General features: G+C 19.2%; 1 protein-coding gene across 16 annotated transcripts in view; it reads left to right on the forward strand.

Moving 5' to 3' along the window:
* The window catches only part of LOC129606546 (zinc finger protein ZFP2-like), an 83,395-nt gene extending 60,308 nt beyond the window's left edge, over window positions 1–23,087 (forward strand). For 3 of the 16 annotated variants that reach the window (XM_055516920.1, XM_055516921.1, XM_055516919.1), the window contains exons 4-19: window positions 2,287–2,520; window positions 2,895–3,039; window positions 5,605–5,688; window positions 9,713–9,892; window positions 11,473–11,652; window positions 14,619–14,705; window positions 14,884–14,967; window positions 16,730–16,900; window positions 18,500–18,586; window positions 20,371–20,541; window positions 21,097–21,166; window positions 21,267–21,428; window positions 21,494–21,634; window positions 21,800–21,921; window positions 22,026–22,187; window positions 22,314–23,086. In XM_055516920.1, the coding sequence (XP_055372895.1) occupies window positions 2,287–2,520; window positions 2,895–3,039; window positions 5,605–5,688; window positions 9,713–9,892; window positions 11,473–11,652; window positions 14,619–14,705; window positions 14,884–14,967; window positions 16,730–16,900; window positions 18,500–18,586; window positions 20,371–20,541; window positions 21,097–21,166; window positions 21,267–21,428; window positions 21,494–21,634; window positions 21,800–21,921; window positions 22,026–22,187; window positions 22,314–22,438 (2,205 nt within the window). In that variant the 3' untranslated portion in view covers window positions 22,439–23,086. Of the gene's footprint in view, window positions 1–887; window positions 1,035–2,286; window positions 2,521–2,894; window positions 3,040–5,604; window positions 5,689–9,712; window positions 9,893–11,472; window positions 11,653–14,618; window positions 14,706–14,883; window positions 14,968–16,729; window positions 16,901–18,499; window positions 18,587–20,370; window positions 20,542–21,096; window positions 21,167–21,266; window positions 21,429–21,493; window positions 21,635–21,799; window positions 21,922–22,025; window positions 22,188–22,313 lie in introns of those variants that run through there. The other 13 variants (XM_055516929.1, XM_055516932.1, XM_055516935.1 and 10 more) reach the window with 12 other exon arrangements.
* Window positions 23,088–24,644: the final 1,557 nt, after the last annotated feature.

Here is a 24,644-nt window from a genome sequence, read left to right on the forward strand (position 1 = left end):
TTTGGTGACAAGTCTAAAATGTCAAAAGTTAATCGAAATTTTCATGTACTATTTGAAAGAAATTGTTTTATAATATATACATACATAAATACATATATACATATATGTATACATAAACAAATTTATAGAAATATTTGACAGATTAATATTAATTTGTTATATTGATAAATGAAAACTGAAAATATTTAAATTGACAATTATAATATCAAAGACTATATTTTGTAAACAACAATAAATTGATAAAAATAGATTTTGAAGTATAATCGAATATACTTTATCATATTTGACAAGTTTATAATATTCAAACATTTTTTGTTTTTTTTTTTTTTTGAGTATTGAAAAGCCTGGTTCATTATTTAATTTTCTTAATAATATTCAATTAATAATTTGATTTTTCGCGGGAAATTTTATGAGATGTCTTTTTCAAAAATTATGTTCAAGATTATTTCTAGCTTCATAATAATAATTTTTAATTTAGTAATTAATTTTAACAAAATCATAAAAAACTTCCAATTCTATAAAAATTTCAAAAGAGTTATTTTAAAGGAATTTTTTAAAGGAATAACGAGTTTTTGAGTTTTCTGTGACACAATTGAACTTCTTTGTATTTTTAATAGAATCCTAATTATAAATATATGCGTTATATACAATAGTCTTAAATTTAATAAAAAATTAAGCTATTTAAACATGTTCATTTAATATGAAATATTTTAAAAAATTTTTTAATATAACCATTTTAATTTTCTTTTTAAATTCGACATAAAATTTAATTTTTATTTTAATTATTAAACAAAAATCATTCTTTTAAAATAAAACAAAAAAAAAAAATAACCATAATTAAAAAAAAAAAAACAAAAATATACAAACGTAAAAATTTATTATTAAAGCCAAACCAGACTACGACTTCGACTACCACAGATGGTGTCATTTTACCAAAAATGAATAAAATTGAATTAGATGATAAAAAACCGCCAACAATATTATTTGCTAATTTTGAAATCGATAAATGGGATCCTAGACGGAAAACCTTTGAGGTAACCAAAATATTAAAATAAAAAAAAAAATAAGAAAAAAAAACAAGAAAAAAAATGAAATTATCTATATTTTTACTAATTTCTTAATTTTAAACTGCTTCAAAAAAAAAATAGAATTTAATTTTCATAATTATTTTATTACTATTTTGCTTTTTAAATCTATGGAAGGTATTCAAAAGAAGCACATTTCCATTACATACAAAAATGATTACATAAAGAGAAAACAAACTTCCTGATTCTTCTTCAGTAAAAGTACTACAACTTAATTCCCAACTCATCTTAAAAATTGAAAAAAGCATTAAGTTGTAATATTTTAACTGAAGAAGGAAAACGAATTTTGCCTTCTATTTGCGAACTAATATCATTTTTGCACAAAATGGGCTTATACTCATTTGAACGGCTTCTACAGAAATTTTTTGTTTAATTTATTAACAATTTTTATTTGTCTGCTATTTATCGGTTTCACTGTGTTCCAAAAACTGCCTTTTATATATTTTTTTTGCACTTAATGAAAATTTGTTAACAAAAATTATACTTATAATTTTTGAAATATTTAAGAACATAGAAATATAAAAACAACAGCAAATATTATAATATTTGCATTATTGCCACTTTTATATATAAAACAATTTTATTTTATTGAAAAAGTACGACATTTTTTAAGAAAAGTTCCGTTTAAGTTGGAAGTTAATTAACAACTCATATTTGAAATATTTTTATAGGTTATATTAAAATATATATATGCATATGGGTTGCGGGAAAATTATAAAATCCAATTTATATCAAATAAATTATTTATAGATATAGAATTTTGTTTTCAATATAGGTTTATGTATGATCAAACTACGCGAAAATCCAAATAAACTAAATATGGCTGCATTTTTTTGTAATATGAAAATATTCTTTTAGAAAAAACTTTATATATATTTATAAATAAAAATTATATAATGGTAATTTTACTTATTTTTAGCTTATTAAAAAAAAACAATCACAGTAATTACAATTTAGACTAATATAATTTTTAAGATTTTGCGTTGGTATATTAGAAATTGACAAAAAAAAAATTGTATACATTCAAATTTAAAATAATTTTGTTAATTTTATAATACTATAATTATATATTCTGCACACTTACAATAAATCTATAATTATATTATGTACATATGAAAAAAAAATCTAAAAAAATTAATAATTAAAATTAAAAAAATCGCATATATTTCATTTTTAATTTTCTTTTTTTTTTTTATTAAAGGCCCAGCCATCCAGTACACCATTATCAACTGTTTCGGATGGACCAAAACCCGATATATCAAATGTTCAGACAAATGGCTTACCCATATCAATTACGACAACATCAACAACATCTACTAGTCAATCTAGAAGTAAGCCACAAGCATGTAAAATTTGCGGAAAAATGCTATCATCAGCTAGTAGCTATTATGTTCATATGAAATTACATTCAGGGACGAAGCCATTTCAATGCACGGTAAATACTTTATTTTTAATTTTGTAGAATGAAAGAAGAAAATAATGTTTCTTATTTTTGTTTTAATTAAGTACATAATATACTCAACATCTTTCAAATATCGTCTAAAATTTATAAAAATATCAAAAACCAAATAATTGAAATAATTTTGCATATATTAACTCATTTTTTCGGAAAAATAGTCAGAAATTTCGGAATTACTTATATTATATATAAAAAGAATTTAATATTGATTTTAAAGGAATTAAATATAATAAATTAATATTGAATTTTCAAAATATTAAATATAATTATTTTATAAATTAAATATAAAAAAACAATTTTAAAAACAGTGTATTATACTTTATAAAAATTTCATTTATACTTTTTTGTAGGCTTGTGATGCTGCATTTTGTCGTAAACCATATCTAGAAGTACATATGAGAACGCATACTGGTGAAAGACCATTTCAATGCGATCTCTGCCTAAAAAGATTTTCTCAAAAATCATCTTTAAATACTCATAAAAGAATTCATACAGGTATGTTAAAAATATCAAATACATAAAATCAATTTAATTATTTTAAATATAATTATATATATATAATTATATTTATATATAGTTGATTATATAAAAAAAATATAAAATGAAATTTAAAAATAATTATTTTTTTTTTTAACATAACAAACATTTTATCGAAATTAAAATATTTTGTTTTACTTTTCAAAATTTTTTTATATTATTATTATTATATAATAAATATATACAATTTCTGTTTAATTTTTATTATTTTTGTGATATAATTTATTTAATTTTACTTAAAATCAATTCTGCAATTTGATTTTATTCATTTTATAAATATTTTTCAATAGTTGTAATTACTATTTTCTTTTTTTTTTGTTATAATAATTTCTTTAATTAAAAATCATGTCCAATTAGAAGCATTTATATCATTAATTATTGTTATAATTTTGTAATACATACGTATATGTGTACTTTTTTATATATAAAAAAAAAAAAAAAAGAAATTCGCTAAAAATATTAATGAAAATTTGACGATTTTATTAAATTAATCAAAGAAAATTATCGAATTATTGTAATATCAATAAGATAAAAAATTCAAAATAAAAAAGTAATAATTAGTAACATCAAAAATGTCACTCAATAATATAAGTAATAATTAGTAATAGATGTCACTCAATAATATAAATTGTCAAAGTTTTATAATTATTAAAATGACATTTTAATTGTTCATATTCGAATTTACGAAAACAAGAGCATAAAATAAAAGTTTTTGTAAAGAAATTATTAATTTAAAATTAAACATATTTAATGGAAATAAGTTTTTCCATTAATGTGTTGGTATACTGTCTTAAATAAATAAAAGGAAAACATTAATACATAAAATGTATATTATTTTTGAGCGACATCTGTTTACTATTACTAATTTAATTACAAATTTATATTTTTAATTTTTGTTTTCAAAAATTGCTTTATTTTAAATATTAATATGTTCAGATATTTTCTTTGAAGAGATTTAATAAAATGGTTACATTAATTGAAATAAATCCAAATAGATCAAATATACTTTTATATATTATTTCATTAAAACTAACTTTTTTTTTTATTTCAATCAATCCAAAAATAAAAAATGGCATTAAATTATAAAAAAAAAAATTGCAAAATTTCATAAAAAGTCATAAAAATTAAAGCTTCATAAAACGGTTTTACATATATATAATATTTTTAAAAATTGAATTGGAAAAAAAAAGAAACAAAAAAATATGCAGGTCTGGAGTGTTTCGCATAATATTATAGGGAAAAAATATTATATAAGATTAAAAAGTTAACAGATTTTATTAGTACATATTAAAATTTCAAAATTCTTGCAAATATTTATAAAATGTATACACTCCAATCCTGATTTTCCCTATTCAATTAAATTTTTATTATTAAAATAGGTATGTGTAAATCATAATCCGGAAAATACGAAAAATATTTAAAATAGCTTTTCTATATATTTTATTGAATACTTAACTTGAATACTTCATTTACCTATAAACTTAAGTTCTACATTTCTCAATATTCTTTATATCAATTACATTATGAATAAAAATTTAAGAAATTACTATATGTATATATATACTCGTATATATATATATATATATATATATATGTATATATTTTTTTGTTAATTGTGAAAATATTTATGAATAAGTTGAAGTCGCTTAAAAAAATATTTATTGAATGTAATATTGGTACTTTCTAAAAAAAAAAATATTTTAAAATAATTCTTTCTTCAATTCAGAAAAATTACCTTTTATTGGTGCTCACATGATTCTTACTTGATTCGAATCTCTTCTTTTCCCCGAATTGATGCAAATTTTCTTTTGAAAAAATATTTAAAAAAGTTAAGTGACTGACTGTAATTTTTGACTGGCATACTGGGCTACTTTAATATCAACAAAATTAGAAGTTTAAATATTAGAATTAATTAAATTCATTTTAATTATAAGAAATAAATTAAACTTTGCACAATAGAAATCAAACTTATGTTTAGACTGACAAAAGAAGTTATAGAAAAATTTAATTTGTAAAAATTCTTCTCCAGAACTGCGTTTGAAGCTACTTAATTGAACAAATTTTTATTTAATTAATTTCCAATCAAAAATTTTACAAATTTGTTGAGAAAGAAAGAGAAAACAAAAAGTAACACAAAAAAAAAAACACTTTTAAGAGCTTTGTATTTCCCGGCTTATGCTACACTCTATTTACCTTTTCTCATGTTTTCGCATATTCTAATATTTCTCATAATTTTGTTTTTCCCATATTTTCATTTTAAGTTTTACTTCAATTCAAAAATTAAAAAAAAAAACATCTGGTGTCATACATTTTTATCGTTTTTTCTTTCTTTTCAATAATTAAAACTTAAATAAAATGAATAAAATAATTTATTAAAATTAATAAAAAAAAAAATTGTTATATTGATATTGTAATTTGATTTGAAAAAAAGAAAAAACAAACTTACTTATTTTAAAAATAAACAAAAAAATAGAAACAAAACCAAAAATTTCCATTATTCAAATTCAAATAAAAATTTATCAGGAGAACGTCCGTTCCAGTGCGGCGTCTGTTTGAAGACATTCACACAGAAGTGCGCCTTAACATTGCATTCACGAATTCATACGGGTTCGTTTAGAAATTTTAATTAAAAAAAAAAATCTTTTTTTTTTTAAGAAAATTTTTTTCCTAATTTTTTTTTTTTTTTGTTAAATCTTTTTTAATTAATTTAAAGAAGAGTTTCATAAATATTTAAATAAATTTTTTTTGAATTTCTTTATTAATATTAATTCCTTTAATTGTTTTCACATAGTTTTTTTTCTATTAAAATTTTTACAATATTCCTTAAAATTTTCAAATTATTTTAATTTTTTTGTAGTAAAAATTTCATATAGTTAAAAAATTTTCAAAATATTTTTAAACTATTAAAATTCTTTTATATATGTATATATATATAAAAATGGCACTTATTTGAAATACGTATATAAATAAGTTGTATGACACTTATAAGAACTATTTGAATAACGTTCAATAAAAAAGTTTGAACATTAAATTTATTTCGTTAAAACACATACATACATAGATCAAAATTTAATAAAATTTTAAGATGAAGAATAAAAATGAGAATACGTTTTAATTATCAAAATATTATCAAATATAAATTAAAAAATACAATTGAAGTTATGTTGAAAAATATTGCCTAAAAATATTGAATAGACATAACCTTAAAATTTATTTAATTTTTTTTTTCAAATGAATCAATTACCTTTTTTTTTGGAAAATATTAAAACAATAAATTTCATTTAAAAATCTTTTCTTGGTTTACCGTTTAAAAAGCTACAATTTTGGCAACTATATGAAATTCTACAAAATCAGCTATTTACAAATTATTACATGTTTCGCTTGCTAAAATTTTCTTTTCCTCAAATATATTATAACATACAGAATAATAATAAAATATAGAAAAGTTTTTATCAAAAGATAAAATAAGAGAATGAAATGAAGATAAATTATTAGCATATACATATGTATACAAATATTAATTCAGAATTTGATTAATCGAACTTCTTTAATTAATATTTTAAAAGTTAAAATATTAATTTGTCGAACTATTACAAAAATTCTTATTTAAGGTATAGAATAAATTTTTAGTGTATAACTGTTTTTTTTAATATACCATTATTAAAAAAACAAATAAAGATTTCTTATAATGTTTAACATTCATGAAAATATTAAATTCTTTTTTAAAAACTAATAAAATTTTATAAAATAATAAATATTTTATTACATTACTGTATGTTTTTTTATATAAATATATTTTTAATATAAAACGTATAAATTTTTCTTTTCAAACATTTATAATTGAAAGTAATTAACAAAGACCAAAAAAAGAAAAAATTTAAATGTTTGTTATATTTTTTTGTTAAATTTTTTTTCCATATCAATTCACAATTACAAACTAATTATAAATCTTTAAAATTTTTTAATAAAGGCATATAAAAACATATATCATTTAAATAGAAATTGAGAATAGAAACTGTAAATGAAAGAAAATTAAAAAAAAAGTAATTTTCAAACGAAATATATGCATAGTTAATAATAATTTTTTTTAATTATTAAATCATAAATAAATTCCAATAAAAAATCGCTTAAAAATTCACAAAGCAAATTACAAATTATTCGAACACTTATGCTTATTTCTGATTATTTAAAAAAAATTATTTAATTTAAAATATTTTAAAGCTTTGAGGCTTAAATGAATACATAGATAAAACTTATAAAATAATTTTAGTTTATTTCAAGAATTTTTAGTTCGTGTATTTTGAGTTGAAATAATAATTTGACTCAAAAATTGTTTACACATTATGTATATAGCAGAGAGGCTCTTATGTTTCGAAAATTTGACAAATACAGTCTTATTTTTCTATTATTTTCTTTAAATTGAAAATTGCATTAATACGATATTTTTTACACAATCTAGTTTACAAGTTATACCTAAATACTGATTTGTTTAGCATATTAAGACCTACAATTATTATAGAAGTCACGAGTTGTTGATTAAATTGTGTGATTACTTATTCTAATATGTAAAAGTCTTATTTTCTCTTTTACATATTTTAGAAAAGAATGATTTTTTTTTCAGAAATGAACGAGTTAACATAATTTAAACAATCAATTGAATTTTTTTTTTTGAATGGATTACAAATATATGCCTTTTAGGAATTTAAAAACAAATTTTTTTTATATATATCTAAGGATTTTAAATTTTTAATATTTAAAAACTTTATTTTGAAATTTTGATAAAAATAATAAATTTTCTTAAATGCAATATTGTTCTGCATCTTTTTTTAAATATTTAATTTAATTATTTTTTTTATTCATTCTTATATTTATAAAAAATATTTCTGATATTTACTAATAAAATTGTATGATTTTATGAAATGTTAATATTCTTAAATAAACAACAATATTCTTTCTAAATAAAATCTACATACAGACATTTACACAAGCTATATAAATTAAATAAAAAGCTAAACGAACACACAAACAACATAGTTTTGTAATTTTTTCGTTTATTCTTTAAATTTATTTATTTTTATTAATGCAAAAATGTTTCTACAATTTAAAAACAAAATTTAATATTTTTTTAAAATATCCATAACATAAATTATTTTAATTTTGGTTCAAGTTTTAAACAGTGGTCCATTTAATTATATACTTCATTATTATGTACAAAATATATATACATATATAAATATATATATATATATATATATATATATATATTACTTCACTTTGCATGAAAAGCTTTATATATGTAAATTTATTTTATATTATGTAAAAATTTAAATTTTGTGTAATGTTTAAATATTACAAACATGAAATGTAAATATTATAATATTCAACGTATTACTTTTTATAAATATATATAAAAAATATAAATCTATATACATACATTTTTATATTCATAATAATCGTAATAATATAACATAATATTCGCAGAAATATTTTTTTTTATAAAAATTCCCTTTTTTAATTAATTATATTTTAGTAGAAAAAAAAATATTATCTAAAATAATTAAAATAATAATTTTGTATTTTAATACAAGATCATTTAAATTCCGTGGACGTAATATAATTTATTATAGATATCATAAAGCTACATATATGTATTGATAATTGTATACGGTCAAACCATATTTCAAATAAACGCACTGATTATACGTACATACATACATTATATGTTTTATTAAATAACTTCGATGATTGTCTCAATTTTCAATATTTAATATCAAAGTATTTTACATAGAAAATCTTAATTTATAAAGTTCTATAATTATATGATGACTACATTGTGACTTGGTTATATGCCCCTTAATAGAAAATTAGCTCTTTAATTAGATTCTCATGTACTAGTATGAGTTAATTATTTTCTTTTTTAATCAAAAATTTTTGATATTGTACATATACATATATTCTGCTAAAACAAAAATTTTAATCAGAAAAGAATTGTTTAAATTCATGCATATTTTTATATACAATCGCGATTTTTGATCAAAAAGTGAAGTTCTATCCGATTATGTACATAATTTTTATATATATAAATATTTTATGATTTACAAATATTGTTTTTACAAAATAAGTACCTATTTCCTATTATTTTGTCTACATAAATGTTTTGATATTAATGTTAATAGATTTTATTTATTTTAATAATAATTGAATACACTTTTAACTTTAAATATACACGAAAAGTGAAATCAAAAAATAACAAGACAATTTTAACAAAAAAAATTACGAGATTGCCCCCATTCTTACAAATCAATTAAAAAAAAACATAAGAACAAAAATAAAAACACATTTTTATTTCCGTTTTCCCTTTTTAACTTTTGTTTTGGTTTGAGAGTTCATTTAAATGTGTTTTTGAATTTCAATTTTTTATTTCATAAAAAATTTTCTGATTAAAAATGTTTTAAATTCACTTTTTAATAGAAAAATTTTTTAAAGCAACAAAGAAAAAAAAAATTACAATAAAATTGAATTTCTTTTTGTTAATTTTCTTTTTTCTCTTTTTTTTTTCCTTTTTTGTTTTTTTTTTTTTTTTGGTTTCGTTTTTAAAATCTAACCGACCGCTGTTTATTACTTGTTCCAGGTTATTGGAGCATGCATAAACCGTTCCAGTGTACTCAATGCAGTGCTGCATTCTGCAGAAAACCTTATTTAGAAATTCATATGAGGACACATACGGGAGAACGTCCGTTCCAGTGTGAAACATGCCTTAAAAGATTTACCCAAAAATCTACACTAAATATTCACAAACGGACGCATTCTGGTCAGTTTCTTAATTTTATAATTTTTTTTTGTTTGTTTTTTATTAATTTTTTTATTTTTAATTTCTATTTTTGTTTTAATTATTAAAAATCTTCTCGTTTCTATTTTTTTTTTGTTGTTTTTGTATGTTCTTCTCTTTACACATACTGTAAATATAAACTGCATCGTCTTAAAAATAAGTTAAAAATTATTAGAAATTTATTAATTTTTTTTTTTTGCGAACAACAAAATTCAAAAATAAGCACAAATTTACCTTTTCCATTGAGTGTTATTGGATATAAAATAAATAGGTTGCCACTCGACGATTAATAATTTTATCTAAAACTTATAGTAATTCCCATTTTATTCCCTAATGTAACATTTACACTCATGTTTAATGTGGTATATTGTAGTTTTTTTTTCTTTGTCCATTTCAATAACTATAATCACAAGAAAAGAATTCGCGCACCGTAAAAATATTTTTAATATTTCATAACAATGCAGTTTTACAAATTTTCCAACTATCAAATTGTTGCACTAAATAAATTTTTAATATTTGAAAAAAAAATATTGTTCTCTTAATTTCGAAATTCAAATATTAAAACAAGACTTGTTGTGTCAAAGAAACAAGACTAATTGACATATCATGTAACATTAATATTAATTTTTTTTCCTTTGGTGAATTTCTTAATGGTAAATAAAATAAATGACTTAAGAATGACGCGTTTGATTTTGGACGCGTCTTTTCTCTTTTATGATATGGGAACGCCATCTAATTTTAAATTTAGTCAACAGCGATATGTAAAATTTATCGTTAGGGCCAATTTTATTATAATCTTATTTAATACAAATGTGTAATACATTTGTTATATGTATGTATATTGTTATAGTAAATATGAGTAATTATATTCTAAAATCTTCCATTTTATATTATGTTTACCAATTTTTTTACAGTAGTTCTCAATCTGTAGAACTTAATTTTATTTTTATATTCATTTATTTATCAATAACTTTTTTCGTGCATGTAAAAACAACCTCACAAAAGCACCGAAAGTAAAATTGGTCATATTTTCTTAACAATATTTTTAAATTATTTACAATATTAATAAAATTTAATTAGATATTAAATTATATAAGTCATTATACCAATAAGCTAATCTTTTCTTAAAATTTTTTGAATTTAAATTCATATATACTAGCTTTTTGGGTGAATTTTATATTTTCCGATTTCCAAAAAAATCAGATTTCGAAAACAGTTGTTTGCCGCTATACATACATGAGACATATTGTTTTATATATTAATCACAGATCAAGTAAATTTCATTCTATTTAAATATAGAATATTGAATGGTATTTTAATTGAAATTAAAAAGTTCCATCATTAATTTCTAAAGAAAAAATTACTAACTCCTTGTAATTCTGATTTTTTTTTTGTAATCCTTCAAAAAAAATTACATAATGTTATCTTAGAAAATTTTTTAGAAAAACAAAAATGATACAAGATGAAATATAAAATAAAAATTTAAACACAGAAAAAAAAAAGATAATAATTTCAATATAAACTGACCGCAAATATATTTATATATATATTAATTGTTCCAGGTTATTGGAGCATGCACAAACCGTTCCAGTGTACTCAATGCAATTCTGCATTCAGCAAAAAACCTTATCTTGAAATCCATATGAGGACTCATACGGGAGAACGTCCGTTCCAGTGTGAAACATGCCTTAAAAGATTCACCCAAAAATCTACATTGAATATTCATAAACGGACGCATTCTGGTCAGTTTTTCCTTACAAAATAAAAATATAAATAAATGAAAAAAAAATTAATTAAATTATTAAATATTACTTAAAAAAAAATAATTTTTTTCTAATAATATTCTTATATACAAATAAAAATAATTATAATTATTTTTTTTCTTATAAAAAAAACCATCATATTGCATATATATCTCATATATCATTATTAATAGTTTTAAGAAAACTTAATATATATATATATATATATATACATAAAAAGATTTGCATAAAGAATATCTTTATATACTGATTTCAACGCGTATATCTATGAAAAGAGTCTCCACGTTTAATTAAAATTCAATATGGTTAAAATCTTTTTAAACAGCAGTTTGAAATTTTCTAAATTATATAAAAAACTATACAAGGTTTGTGATAATCTTAAAATTGGCATCTATATACAGAATTTTACTTCGAAACATATATAAAATACAAAAAAAAATGTTAAATAAACTGAAAACAAAATGTGTATGTAATGTTCTCACCATTGACGTCATGCGATCCGGAAAATAATTTTATTTTTAATATAAAATAAGAAACTTCTTTTTGTACTGGCATTAATTATATAGGAAAGCAATATTTTAATTACCATTTTAAATATTTGATTGTATAAATTGTACGATATACTTAATGTATACGACATACTTAATGTATACGATGTAATGTATACTTAATGTACATATAGCTACTTAGATAAAAATTACAATTATGTAAAAAATCAATATTCATATAAAATATAGTTGAACTTATGGTTATGACTTTTTAATACCGCATATTAATAAAAATGTAAAACCTGTATGTTACATAAAGACACTGTTATTTTATAAATTTGATTTTAGATCAGGATTATAGGAAAATTTAAATAATTAAAGTATTTATTTCAAAAAAGGATATAGGTTTAGTTTTTTTTTTTTGGAAAACACAATGTATTTATAAAATTTACTTTTTGTAAATACAAAGTTTACACTATTTTGTTCTCTCCTCTATATGTAAAAAAAAATATTATAAATTCTTTGATAATTTGATAATTTATTTTTTTTTTGCAATTTTCTATTTAATTAATAAACATATTATTCATAATAAACAATTAAATATATAAATACACATATACATACCTATTATATAATATATAAACAGACAAATACACTTAATTGAACGGCAGTAAAAACACAAATTTTCATTCTAATTTACAAACCAAATTTAATTGTAAATATTCTCTGTTATATTCTCTTATTTACTTTTCTATATAAAACTATTTTTTATTATATAACTGTATATTTGTAATATACTTTTATTTACTAATTTTTTTTTCATATATTTTGTATAAGTATACAAATTGCTATAAGTATTTTTCTATATTATACAAAAATTTTTTTTTATATACCTACATTATTTTTACAAAAAAAAAAAAAAAAGTTTTTAAAACAAAAAAGCAAAAAACTCTTTATATTGGACTTGATTTTAAAAATGCACAAATTTAAGTGTTGATTTTTATTAAACGTTTTTTAAACACAATTAATTAATTAAATTATTTTATACACATTAATACATACATGCATATATTATATATATTATATTAAATTATGATAAATATATTATATTAAACAATTACTTTTACATAAAATTATATACATATTATATAATTATATACATTCCAAAAGTATAAAATTCTAACTGTACAACACTTCTATGTATTATACCTGTAAAGGTATAATTACCTTTATGTTAAAGTTTAATGAAGTAGTTACGTACATTTATTCTGGAAGAGGCCTTTATTTAAATTTTTATTTTATAGAAATGTACATACGTACATATATAATGATAATATATAAAACCGCAAGTGGGGTTGATGCCTAAATTTCATAGGATAGTTTTTACTCTCATAAAAAAAGATTTTTAACACCAAATGGCATTACAAAATACTTTAAATTATTTCGAACTTATTATAGGAGTGTCCTTACATTCCTCAAAAAAAAACGCACTCATTAATATATTTTTTTTTTTTATAAATAAATTACCATATCTTTTATATTAAAGAAAAATAACATGAAAATTTAAGGTTAATGTTGACACGATCATTTTAACAAGTGAAAAACATTGATTTGTCAAATAATTAATGAAACATTGAAAAAAACAATGTCAATTGTTAATTTTTTAATGTTATCAGGGTTTAATACAAATATTTGAAGATTTTTATTATATACAAAAAAATATTCGTAGTCCCAAGTAATTGTTAAATTGTATGGTCTGAAATTATTACACATATTTCAAAAACTATTCAAAAATCATTATTGAACCCGTTTCCATAAATATTTGAAAATATTTAAATACGAATGAATAAGTAATTTTCTTATCAATTAAAATTCATATAATTTGAAAAATCTTAAAATAAGTTTTTATAAATCTTAAGCATGAAAATCTTTTTAGAGTTTTTTAATCTGTTAATAAAAAAATTTTATTTATTTACGATTGTCAAAAAGCAAAATTCCACAAAAAAAATTAAAATCCCTGCTATATTTTACCATTATGGTAAAATGAATGTCAATCGAAATACAAAATTTAACGTCAACTTGACATATTCAATAATACTGAATAAATCAAATTGACATTAAATCTAGATTTAGGAATTCGAATCTTATATGTACTTCACTAAACTAATATCACAAAAATATACAATTCTTTTTATTTTTTTTTACTTTAGTTAACTTAAAATTCGACTATTCTACATATATACATTAAAAATATTATATTGTAATTGGGTATTTTTAAAGGAAAAAAAAATTCATTTAATTTTCAAAATTTTCTATATACATAACGACAAAACAAAATATACTTAATAATTTAAGTTTTTTTATACTTATTTTTAATATTTTTTTTTTATGATTTTCTTTTTTCTTTCTTGGTAATTTATTTCCTGTTATTGTTGTTGTTATTATTATTGAATTCAGTTCAAGATCGACCATTTCATTGTGAACAATGCCCTGCCGCGTTTGCTAGGAAACCTTATCTCGATATACATATGCGAACTCATACAGGTGATAAAATCTATAAAATTTATATAAAACATAAAAAAAAAATGACAAATTGAAAAAAATATTTTTACAAAAAAAAAAAAATTTAAACCAAATTAAAAATTTACAAGAAATTTATAAGTTTTTACAATATAAATAATAAAACAAGAAACAAATCAAAAATATACAAAAATTTATGCAGGTGAAAGACCGTTTGCTTGTGATATATGTGGAAAACGTTTTACACAAAAATCTTCACTAAATATTCACAAAACTGTGCATACTGGTAAGATAGATTTTCAAAAAACAAAAAAAAAAAAAACAGAATTCATTTTAATTTGCTTTTCATTTTATAAACGAAACTTTTGATTATAATCAAAATCGATCGAAACTAAAAAAAAAAAAATAAAAAACTTCTATATTATTGTATTTTATTCATTAATTTAATTTTTATTATTTAAAATTACAAAATTTTTGTGAAATCAAAATTATTTTAATTCGGCCCAACACTTTTAATATTGTTGAATATAAATAAATTTATTATTAGAATAAATTATAATTGAATACAATTAAATTAGAAAATATTTGATTAAGCTCAGAAAATTGAATTTATTTAGATTGTCTGGATATACATATGACATTAAGGTAGAAAACAAGAAACCAATATTTAATATTATATATGTATGTATAAAAATATTACAATGCAAGAAAACACTGCGTCGCTAATAATATAGTAGTGCAACTGTAAATATAAAATATGTAAAAATGTTAAAAAGCACCATTGCAATAAAAAAAAAAATTTGGACTAATCTTACCAGTCTTTAAGAAACGGGGGTTTTTTTTTTCATATTTTTATAATTTAATATGAGGTCTCGGAATAATTAAAAATGTTAAATTCGGTGATGATATATGTTATAATTTCTTAATTTTTTTTTCCTAATTTTAAAACTGTTATATACATACTTCGTTAGTGTTGAAAATAAATTTTTTTTTTCAATATGACGATAACCAATTCGATTTACTTTTAAAATATTATATTGTGTTTTGTAAAATATTTTAATTTCTCGATAAAATATGTAAAATCAAATTTATGAAGTTTTTAGTTTGAAATTTTTCACGTTATTTGTACTAAAAAACTGCCGTATTTTCTATTTAAATTAATATTGTTCTTATTATTTTAGTCACTTATTTATTTGCTATAAAATCAAGGAATGATTTTATTAATTTCTCAGCTACTCAAATCCAATTGATTGAAAAAGAATTTATTAAATTCCTTATAAGGTTTTTATATGTTTATGTTTTAATTTATTTAAATAGAAATATTAAAATCAAAATCGAATAACCAAACCCTTTTTGAATGTTTTTATAATTTTATGTTAAAGAACAATTTTTTTTTATAATGTATCTTTTTTTTTTTTGTAATGTCAAATGAATGTCAATTGAAATCCTATGCATTCTGATGTTTATTTATTTGTCAATATGTCATAATATGAATTGTATTGTTATACTATACGACAACACTTTTTTTTTGTTAATTCTGGAAAAAACTCAATTTTTTTAAATAATTCTAACTATTGTAAATATTTTTTAAAATAATTCCGTCTTATATCAATATGAACATTAAATAGAACATAAGAAAAATATATATATATCACATACTTTTCTGAGTAAAATTAAATATTTTATTTCAAAATTTCTTTTATATTTTTTATTTAAATTTTTATTATTTTTACTATAATTATAATTTTTTTTGCGTTTTTCTTAAATATTTTCTTTCTTTTGTTTTATATTTATTTTATAATTTTATTTTTTTATTTTTTTTATATAAAAAAAATTCTAAATTGTTTCTTTAATTTATAATTTTGTTCACAAAAACAAAATATTTTTTATAAATTTCAATGAAAAATTAAAAATTTGATTGAAAAACAAAATAAAAAGTTAAATTAAAATTAAATAAAAAAAAAAAAAAACAAAAATTGAAAATTTAAAATACAAAAATAAACTGACATTATTTTTGTTGTCCAAATATTATTTTTGCATATAAACAGTAGGGATACGACCATTTCAATGCACATTATGTCCGGCCGCATTTTGCCGGAAGCCATATCTGGATATTCATCAACGTACACATACAGGCGAGAGGCCATTCGAGTGTGATGTATGTTTAAAACGATTTTCACAGCGATCTACACTAAATATACACAAAAGAATTCATACAGGTCAGTTTAAAAAAAAAAAAAAGAAATTACATACAAAAAAAAAAGGAAATTTTAAGAAAAAATTCATTCGAAAAGCACAATAATTTTTATCATTAAACTTTTACGAATCTTAAAAAAAATTATTAACCTTAACATTTATAATGTATAGTTGATATAATACATTTTTTTTTTCAATCTAAAGTTTTTTTTATGCCATTATATGTAATAGAAGTATTTGCAGTACAGAAATGACAAAATGTCATTATATTCAAACTACAATTAATTTATACTTAATCCTTCACTAATATTAAAATAATATAAATACACTATTTGAAAGCACTTATAATATGCTTTTGATTAATTTTTAATTACTTATATCAAAATTGCAGTAATGTCAAATAAAAGACTGGAAACCTTACCTCAAAATAATGTAGTAATATTGACATGAATTGAATTCCATGTTAATTTTTAAAAAAATCAATTAGACTTTCTAAATTGCCTCAATTTAAAATCCGGATTATTGTAATGTAGAACTGAAAATTAATTTAAATATTCACCATTTATAAGTTGTTTCTTCGTCATCACAATTAGTTTTATTAAATTTCTATATTCATTGATCAATTGCATAAAATATAATCAGTTATTATAAAAAATTATAAAATTTAATTAAAAATCCGGAAAATTTTCTCTCTTTCGTGCTAATATTGAATTTAAGCTAAAATTAAATTATAGCCATGTAGTAGTTCTACCTAATACATATACGTTGTATTTTAATATAAAAATTTAATCTGAATTTTACAATTTTAAAACGAAATTTAATAATATCGACTAGTAAGATAATATTTTTTTAAGATTCTAAAAATGTTTCTTTTGTGTACTTTTGTATAATTAAACGCAAAAACAAAAGGAAAGAAATTTTATTATTTGAAACTTTTCTTAAAAATCTCAAAAAAAAAAAAAAATCGAAATAATGTAAATTTCAAAATCGAATTTATAAAGAATCAGAAATTTTGCAATATTCAAAACAAACATTTTTTTTTATAATCAAATTTCTTGTTAAAACAGATAATGGTTTTTCTTAATTTTGTAGAAAAATTTTGATACTCGTAAAATAAAAAGCAGAAAAATGTTTTCTCATTAAAAGAAATTAAGAAATTGAATGAAATACATACAATAAATAATTATACTAAATGTAAAATATTCTAGTAAATTAAAAAAAAAATTATTTTAAAATTAAAACAGAAATTATTTTTTATAATTTAAATAATAAATAATTTACAATCAACAACACAAAAATTAAAGAAAAAATTTTAGAAATTAAAAAACAAAATTCATATTTAGGTTTTTTTTTTAATTTTTTTTTTTATTTCTTATTATATTTTTAAAAATATCATTGATATAAAAAAAAATAATCTATTAAAAGTATATTTTCAAAAAAAAAAAGTAAAATTATTTAAAATGAAATTCGAAAAATAAAAAAAAAATTACAGATTCATCATGAAAAAATAAAATATAAAAAAAAAAGAAAAAAATCTCCTCTGCCAATTTAATTTTTTGTGTCATTTTTCATTATTTTTCTTTTATTTTTCTTCTCTTTTTTATTCGATCTTCTTTTTATAGGTCTAAGACCTTTTCAGTGTACAACATGCTTAAAAAGTTTCTCACAGAAGTGTGCATTGAATTTGCATATGCTCAGTCATACATCCGGTATTTATATATAAAATAATGCTAAAACAAAACAGTTTCTTTTTTTACTGAATACCTAAAAAAAAAAAATAAATAAATAAATACATATATAATTAACTATAAATTATTAATTACAATAAAAATAATTGCTGATATTAATAGTATATTTTTCAAATTCAATAATAAATTTACGAATTAAATTTGATTTTTATATTTAAAAATTTAAATTAATTTATTATAAATTCTTTCATAATAATATTTACATTCATTATCTCCACATTAATATACTTTTTTTTTTTTTTAATAATAATATGTACACAAAAATCAAATCATTTTTTATTCGAAATTAAAAAAAAAAAAATTTTTTTTTATTCCTTTACATGCTATTCTTTAATTTTCTTTATAACATTTATTTATAAACGGCAACATTTTCTCATATTTTGACATATAATATGTTTTTTTAATATAAAATTTGATTTTATATATATGTATGTATGTACTTTAAATAATCATTTTAATATTTGTTCTTATGTCAATTAAATAAATTTTTTTTTAATATAAAATATTTAAAGGTTTTTATTTAAAAACATAAAAAAAGAATGCATCAATGTTGCCTATTGAAAATAAATTATGGTAAATTTAAAAAAGATAAAACACATTTTTATTGCTGTGAACGACACCTAACGCAAAATTTTAAAAAATAAAACTTTTATTTTGCAGATAAAATAAGTGTTCAATTCTTTAAATTCCAAATTTAAAATTATCATCAGTAATTATTTTTAAGTTAATAAATTAAATTGTTTGAAAATCAAAAATGCAAGATAAGCATTTGAAATTTCGAAACCAAATAAAATTTTTGTTTCCAAATTTAAAAAAAAAAAATATATATAAATGAGGAAAACTTAAGAAAAAAATATATGGAAAATTACAAGAAAAAAAAATTGTAATTAGCAGAGGTTGGATTTTAAATAATTAAATTTTCTCTTAATTAATGCGTATATAATGAAAAATACATAAACCATAAATTCGAATGTGGATATTTTTGGAATCTTGTATTTTTGAAAATTTCATTCAATTATTATAAATTATAAGTATTCATTATTCTCCATTAAAAATAAAGTTTGTAAAAAATTAAAAGGAAAAAAATTCATTAACATTTTTTTTTAAAGACTATTTAAATGCTGAATTATAGGAAATAATTTTATGATAATCAATGGTATATAATAATTAGAGTGAATAAAAGATTAGGTTAGATTTGCATAAAGTATTTGAAATTAAAGTTAAAAATTCTATATGAAAATTTTATGGGTTTCTTTTTAGCATTTATTTAGTCTCAAAGAAATTTTTTAATCATATTTTTTTCAACTCCAAATTATGAACAATAAATTATTGCTTAATATTAGATATGTGTAATACATATATATGTTTAATTATGTATATATACGTATATGAAATAAAGTAAGAGTAAAGTAATTTTCTAAAAATTTTATAACACATAAAATACTATTTAGTTCAATAAAAATAGATTTTGAAATAGATGAAGAGCGGCTTTTGCAATATGATTTTATAAAATGTGTAGGTTCACGACACAATTTTCTATTAAGTAATTTGGAGTTGAAAATTTGACTACCATTGAAATAAAATCATCAAAAATAAATTTTTGATAATAATTGAACATTTTATAATTTTTTTTTTTTGTTTTGTTATTTCTATATTTATATTCGTTTATATTTGTATGAATAACTATGTAACATATATGTACAAAATGTATATATATATGTATATATATATATATATATAAATAGTTCAGGGACGCCCATTCCAGTGTGAACAGTGTCCTGCAGCATTTTATCGGAAAACCTACCTAGATATACATACGCGAATGCATACTGGTGAAAAACCATTTTCTTGTGATGTATGTGGCAAAAGATTTACTCAAAAATCGACATTAAATATACACAAAAGAATTCATACAGGCAGGTCTTTTTTTTTTTTTTCAAAAAAAAAAAATAAAAAAAAAAAACTAGAAATTATTTAAAACAAAAAAAAATTAATTTAAATTAAAAGTTTAAATGAAAATTTAGATAATATTTTTCGATAATACTCACAAACTAGTTTTAAAGAATCCTAAATAAAATTAGTTGATGACACTAAGACTTTTATAATTGTTTGATTATTAAAAAAAAAAATATAAAAAAATATTTTAGAGCACTTAGAATTTTTAATTGCTGTTAAATTTAATTTTTTTTTAATTATATTTCTTTTTGTGTATTTTATTTTCTAAGTACATAACAATTTTTATAAATATAAATTGTGGCGAATGATGTTTTAAATCGAAAAATATTAATTTAAATTAATTTCGTTTTTGATTTAAAATAATTTTTTTCTGTGTAATAGCTATATGTATATATAAAAAATGTTTCTGATTCTTTAAATTTTGTTTAAAATCGCTTTTGATAGAAATTCTATTATTGTTGTTTTTAAATAACCTTTTTAAATATTTTTCTTTTATCTTGTATTTTTTAAAATAGGTGAACGACCGTATGCTTGTGATATTTGCAATAAAACGTTCGCAGTTAAAAGCTATGTTACAGCACATAGGTTTGTATAAACAAGAATAATTCACTTTTATATAAAAAAAAAATTAATTTTGTTTTTTTTTTTTGCAAAAATACATTCCGATTCAATTATTTATTTTCAGATGGTCCCATGTTTCTGAAAAACCTTTAAGTTGTGATCGTTGTTCAATGACATTTACTAGTAAAACACAATTCGCTGTTCATATTCGTACCCATTCAGCTGGTCCAAATTTTGAATGCAATGTTTGTGGAAGAACATTTATAAGAGATTCATATTTGATTAGGTATTTTAATTTTAAATTTATTAAATATTTTAAAAAAAAATATATTAATTAATGTTTTGTTTTAGACATCATAACCGAGTACACCGACAAGAAAGAACAACTGCTAATAGTATACAAACTATAAACGATGTAGCATCTGGGGCTGGTAGCACACCAGAATCTGGTGAAGTTTACGATTCGAATAGCTCGCAAGTTTGCGATTTAAGGTTGGAATATTTACCTTATTCTTTTCTCTCTTTTTCTTTCAACATCTATTCTTTTTTTTTCATTATACGTAAAAGTTTATAAAATATTCTATACTAAATTAGCTTCATCTAAAATATTTATACTTTTCCCCATATTTGTAAAAATTACATTTATTACACCTTTAGATATGTCTCAGATTTAAACAACATTAACTCATCACCAGCCGTTTCACAAATATCATCACCAAGTGAATCAAGAACTATAGCGCTAAGTAACCAGGAAGGATCTCGAACTACAACAACATTAAGTAATTTCAAATTATTGAAAAAAAAAAAATTATATACCTATAAAAATATATGTGTATATGCTTTTTTTATTTAATTCATCTTAAAAATTTGATTTATTTTTTAGCAATAAATGATGCAAATGGTATGAATATTAATGATCGTATAATGCAAGACCGTACAATACATGAACGGCGAGCACTACAAGAACGAATAGCTTTACAAGATCGTGCATTACAAGAACACAGAGCTTTACAAGAAAGAGCCATACAAGAAAGAATTATTAATGGTAAAATAATATTATAATAATCGAAAAAAATAAAAAAAATCGTAAATAAATATTAAAACAAATAAAAATTAAAATAAAAAACACGACGCCAAACAGAAAATAAAACTAAAACAAAAATCGTTTTAGAACGTGGTACTCTCCATGGGAGAGTCCTTCAAGATCGTGTTCTAATACATGAAAGAAATTTACATGCACCAATTACATTACAGCAACAAGGACATGTTAATATAACTATAGCACATGATAAATAATAGATTGGTATAAACTAAAACAGTTATGACTAATCCAGCTCCTGTTAGATCCTATATTTATAATATAAATAAAAATTAAACAAAAATAAAATCAGAATATAAAAAATATAAAAATAAATAAATATAACTTGTAAAATTTACGAAAAAAATTAAAAATATGTAAAAATCAAAATTAAAAGTTAGAAAATTTCTATAAATAAAACATGTAATCAATTTGCAAAAAAAAATAATATAAAATTAAAAACTAATATAGAAAATAATAATAAATATTAAAAGTAGGATATAAGAATTTAAAAGTATTTGTATTTTTAATTTTTTTTTTTAAATAACTTTTATAATAATTTTATTCGTTGTTTATTTTTACGGAATGTAAAATTATGATGAATTATTGTTTAATATTTTAAAACTCAAAATTAGTTTAAAAAAAAAAATAGTCTATATAGAGCAGTAAAATTGTCTTAAGGCTTCGTTTCGTTATTATTAATTCATTTTTAAATAATTTTGTCGAATTTTATTTTAATTATAGAATCGTTTTAATATAACATTCAGAAATATGTAATTTTAATTTTATTTTGGCAGCTTTCAATTGAAAATGTTAAGACTGCTACAATAAAATTTATTGTAAATATTTGTTTGTTATAACATTGTGTTGTAATAATCTAAATTTACATATAAACAAATCAGACAAATATTATATTCTCTGATATTATAATAATTTATTTATATTAAAATATATTATACGATATATTTACATTATAAAATAAAATAATATTCAACATATTATTATTATTTTTATTATTGTGTATTTATTCATAATAAATTTTAATAATTTGCTGCCTTTGCTTCATATAAAAATTCATAAATTATAAAAGACAATATTTTTTGTTTTTTTTTTGTTTTATAAGTAATAATTGCAAAAGATAGTTCTACTGCATATTATAGACATTAATTAATTTTTACTATTATAAATAACATGTAATTTAATTAACATTTTATATTTCGTAAAAAAAAAAAAATCATGTGTACAAAATAAACAATCACTGATTTTGATTTCTATTATCTAGTAATACTCTTCTAAATAATTATGAAAGTATTTCTATATCTTTAATTTTAATATTATTCAATTGAATTAATTTAAAAAAAAAGTAAATAAATAAATAAATTAAAACAAAATTTTAAGTTTTATATAAAACATTAAAAGAAAGTTAGCGTGAACATATTAGAATTATTCTGTTTATAAGATTACAATATAAGATAAGTAAAAAACATAAGTAAAAAATTAAATTTTATACTTCAGAAAGAAAGAAAAAGAAAAAAAAATAAACAAACAACAATGCGTCCTTTAAAATTATAGTTTTAATTCTAAGCTAATAAAAAAAAATAATTGAAAATAAATAATAAATTAATGAAAAAATAAATAAATTGTTTAAATCTTTAAGGAGAAAATCCTATAAATTTAAATTAAAAATGTGCTAATAATAATTTTTTCTTTATTACGATCGTTTTTTTTTTTTATTTTCTTTTAAACGCTTTATCAACAGTTGTTTTAATTTCTCTTCAACAATTTTTTTGTGTATTTTTTTTTTTTATTTAAATTAGTTTGTTAATGTTAATCAGTTTTAAGTAATTAAATATCATAAAATTTAAAAAAAAAAAACATTGGATGTTAATTTAGTTTGGATTATAATATTATTATGTATTACATTTTTTTCCCCGAAAAATTTTTTTTAATTCACATCCTATTTAAGAATAAAATGACTTTCTTTTTAAAGAAATATATTAAATAAATTTAAATTTCTGGAAATTTAGAATAGCATTAATAAATATAAAAGACGAATATTTTACAATATTCTATATTTATATTAAAATTTTATTCTTACTTATATATACCAATGTAAACTAAAATTTTTGTCTTATCTTGCTTTAAAGATAATCTGCTCGTATACGTCTTGTCTTACATTATAACACATGCCACCAACCACTCTTATATTAAAAAAAAATAATTGTTGAATGTTGCTATTCTGTAATTTTCTTTGGAAATAAACTATTTTATTTGTACGCCTTAAAAACAAATTGAAAAATTAATTGTACTAATGAAAATTAAATGAAAAAAAAAAAGTGTTGCCTAAAAATATGCAATATATAAAAGTAAGCTTTAAAATAAAATAAAAAAAAATAATAAATAAATTTATATAATAGCACACTG

The sequence above is a fragment of the Condylostylus longicornis genome, unplaced genomic scaffold, assembly GCF_029603195.1.
Source record: "Condylostylus longicornis isolate FDR11 unplaced genomic scaffold, ASM2960319v2 ptg000018l, whole genome shotgun sequence".
In the NCBI taxonomy this organism is placed as follows: Eukaryota; Metazoa; Arthropoda; class Insecta; order Diptera; family Dolichopodidae; genus Condylostylus; species Condylostylus longicornis.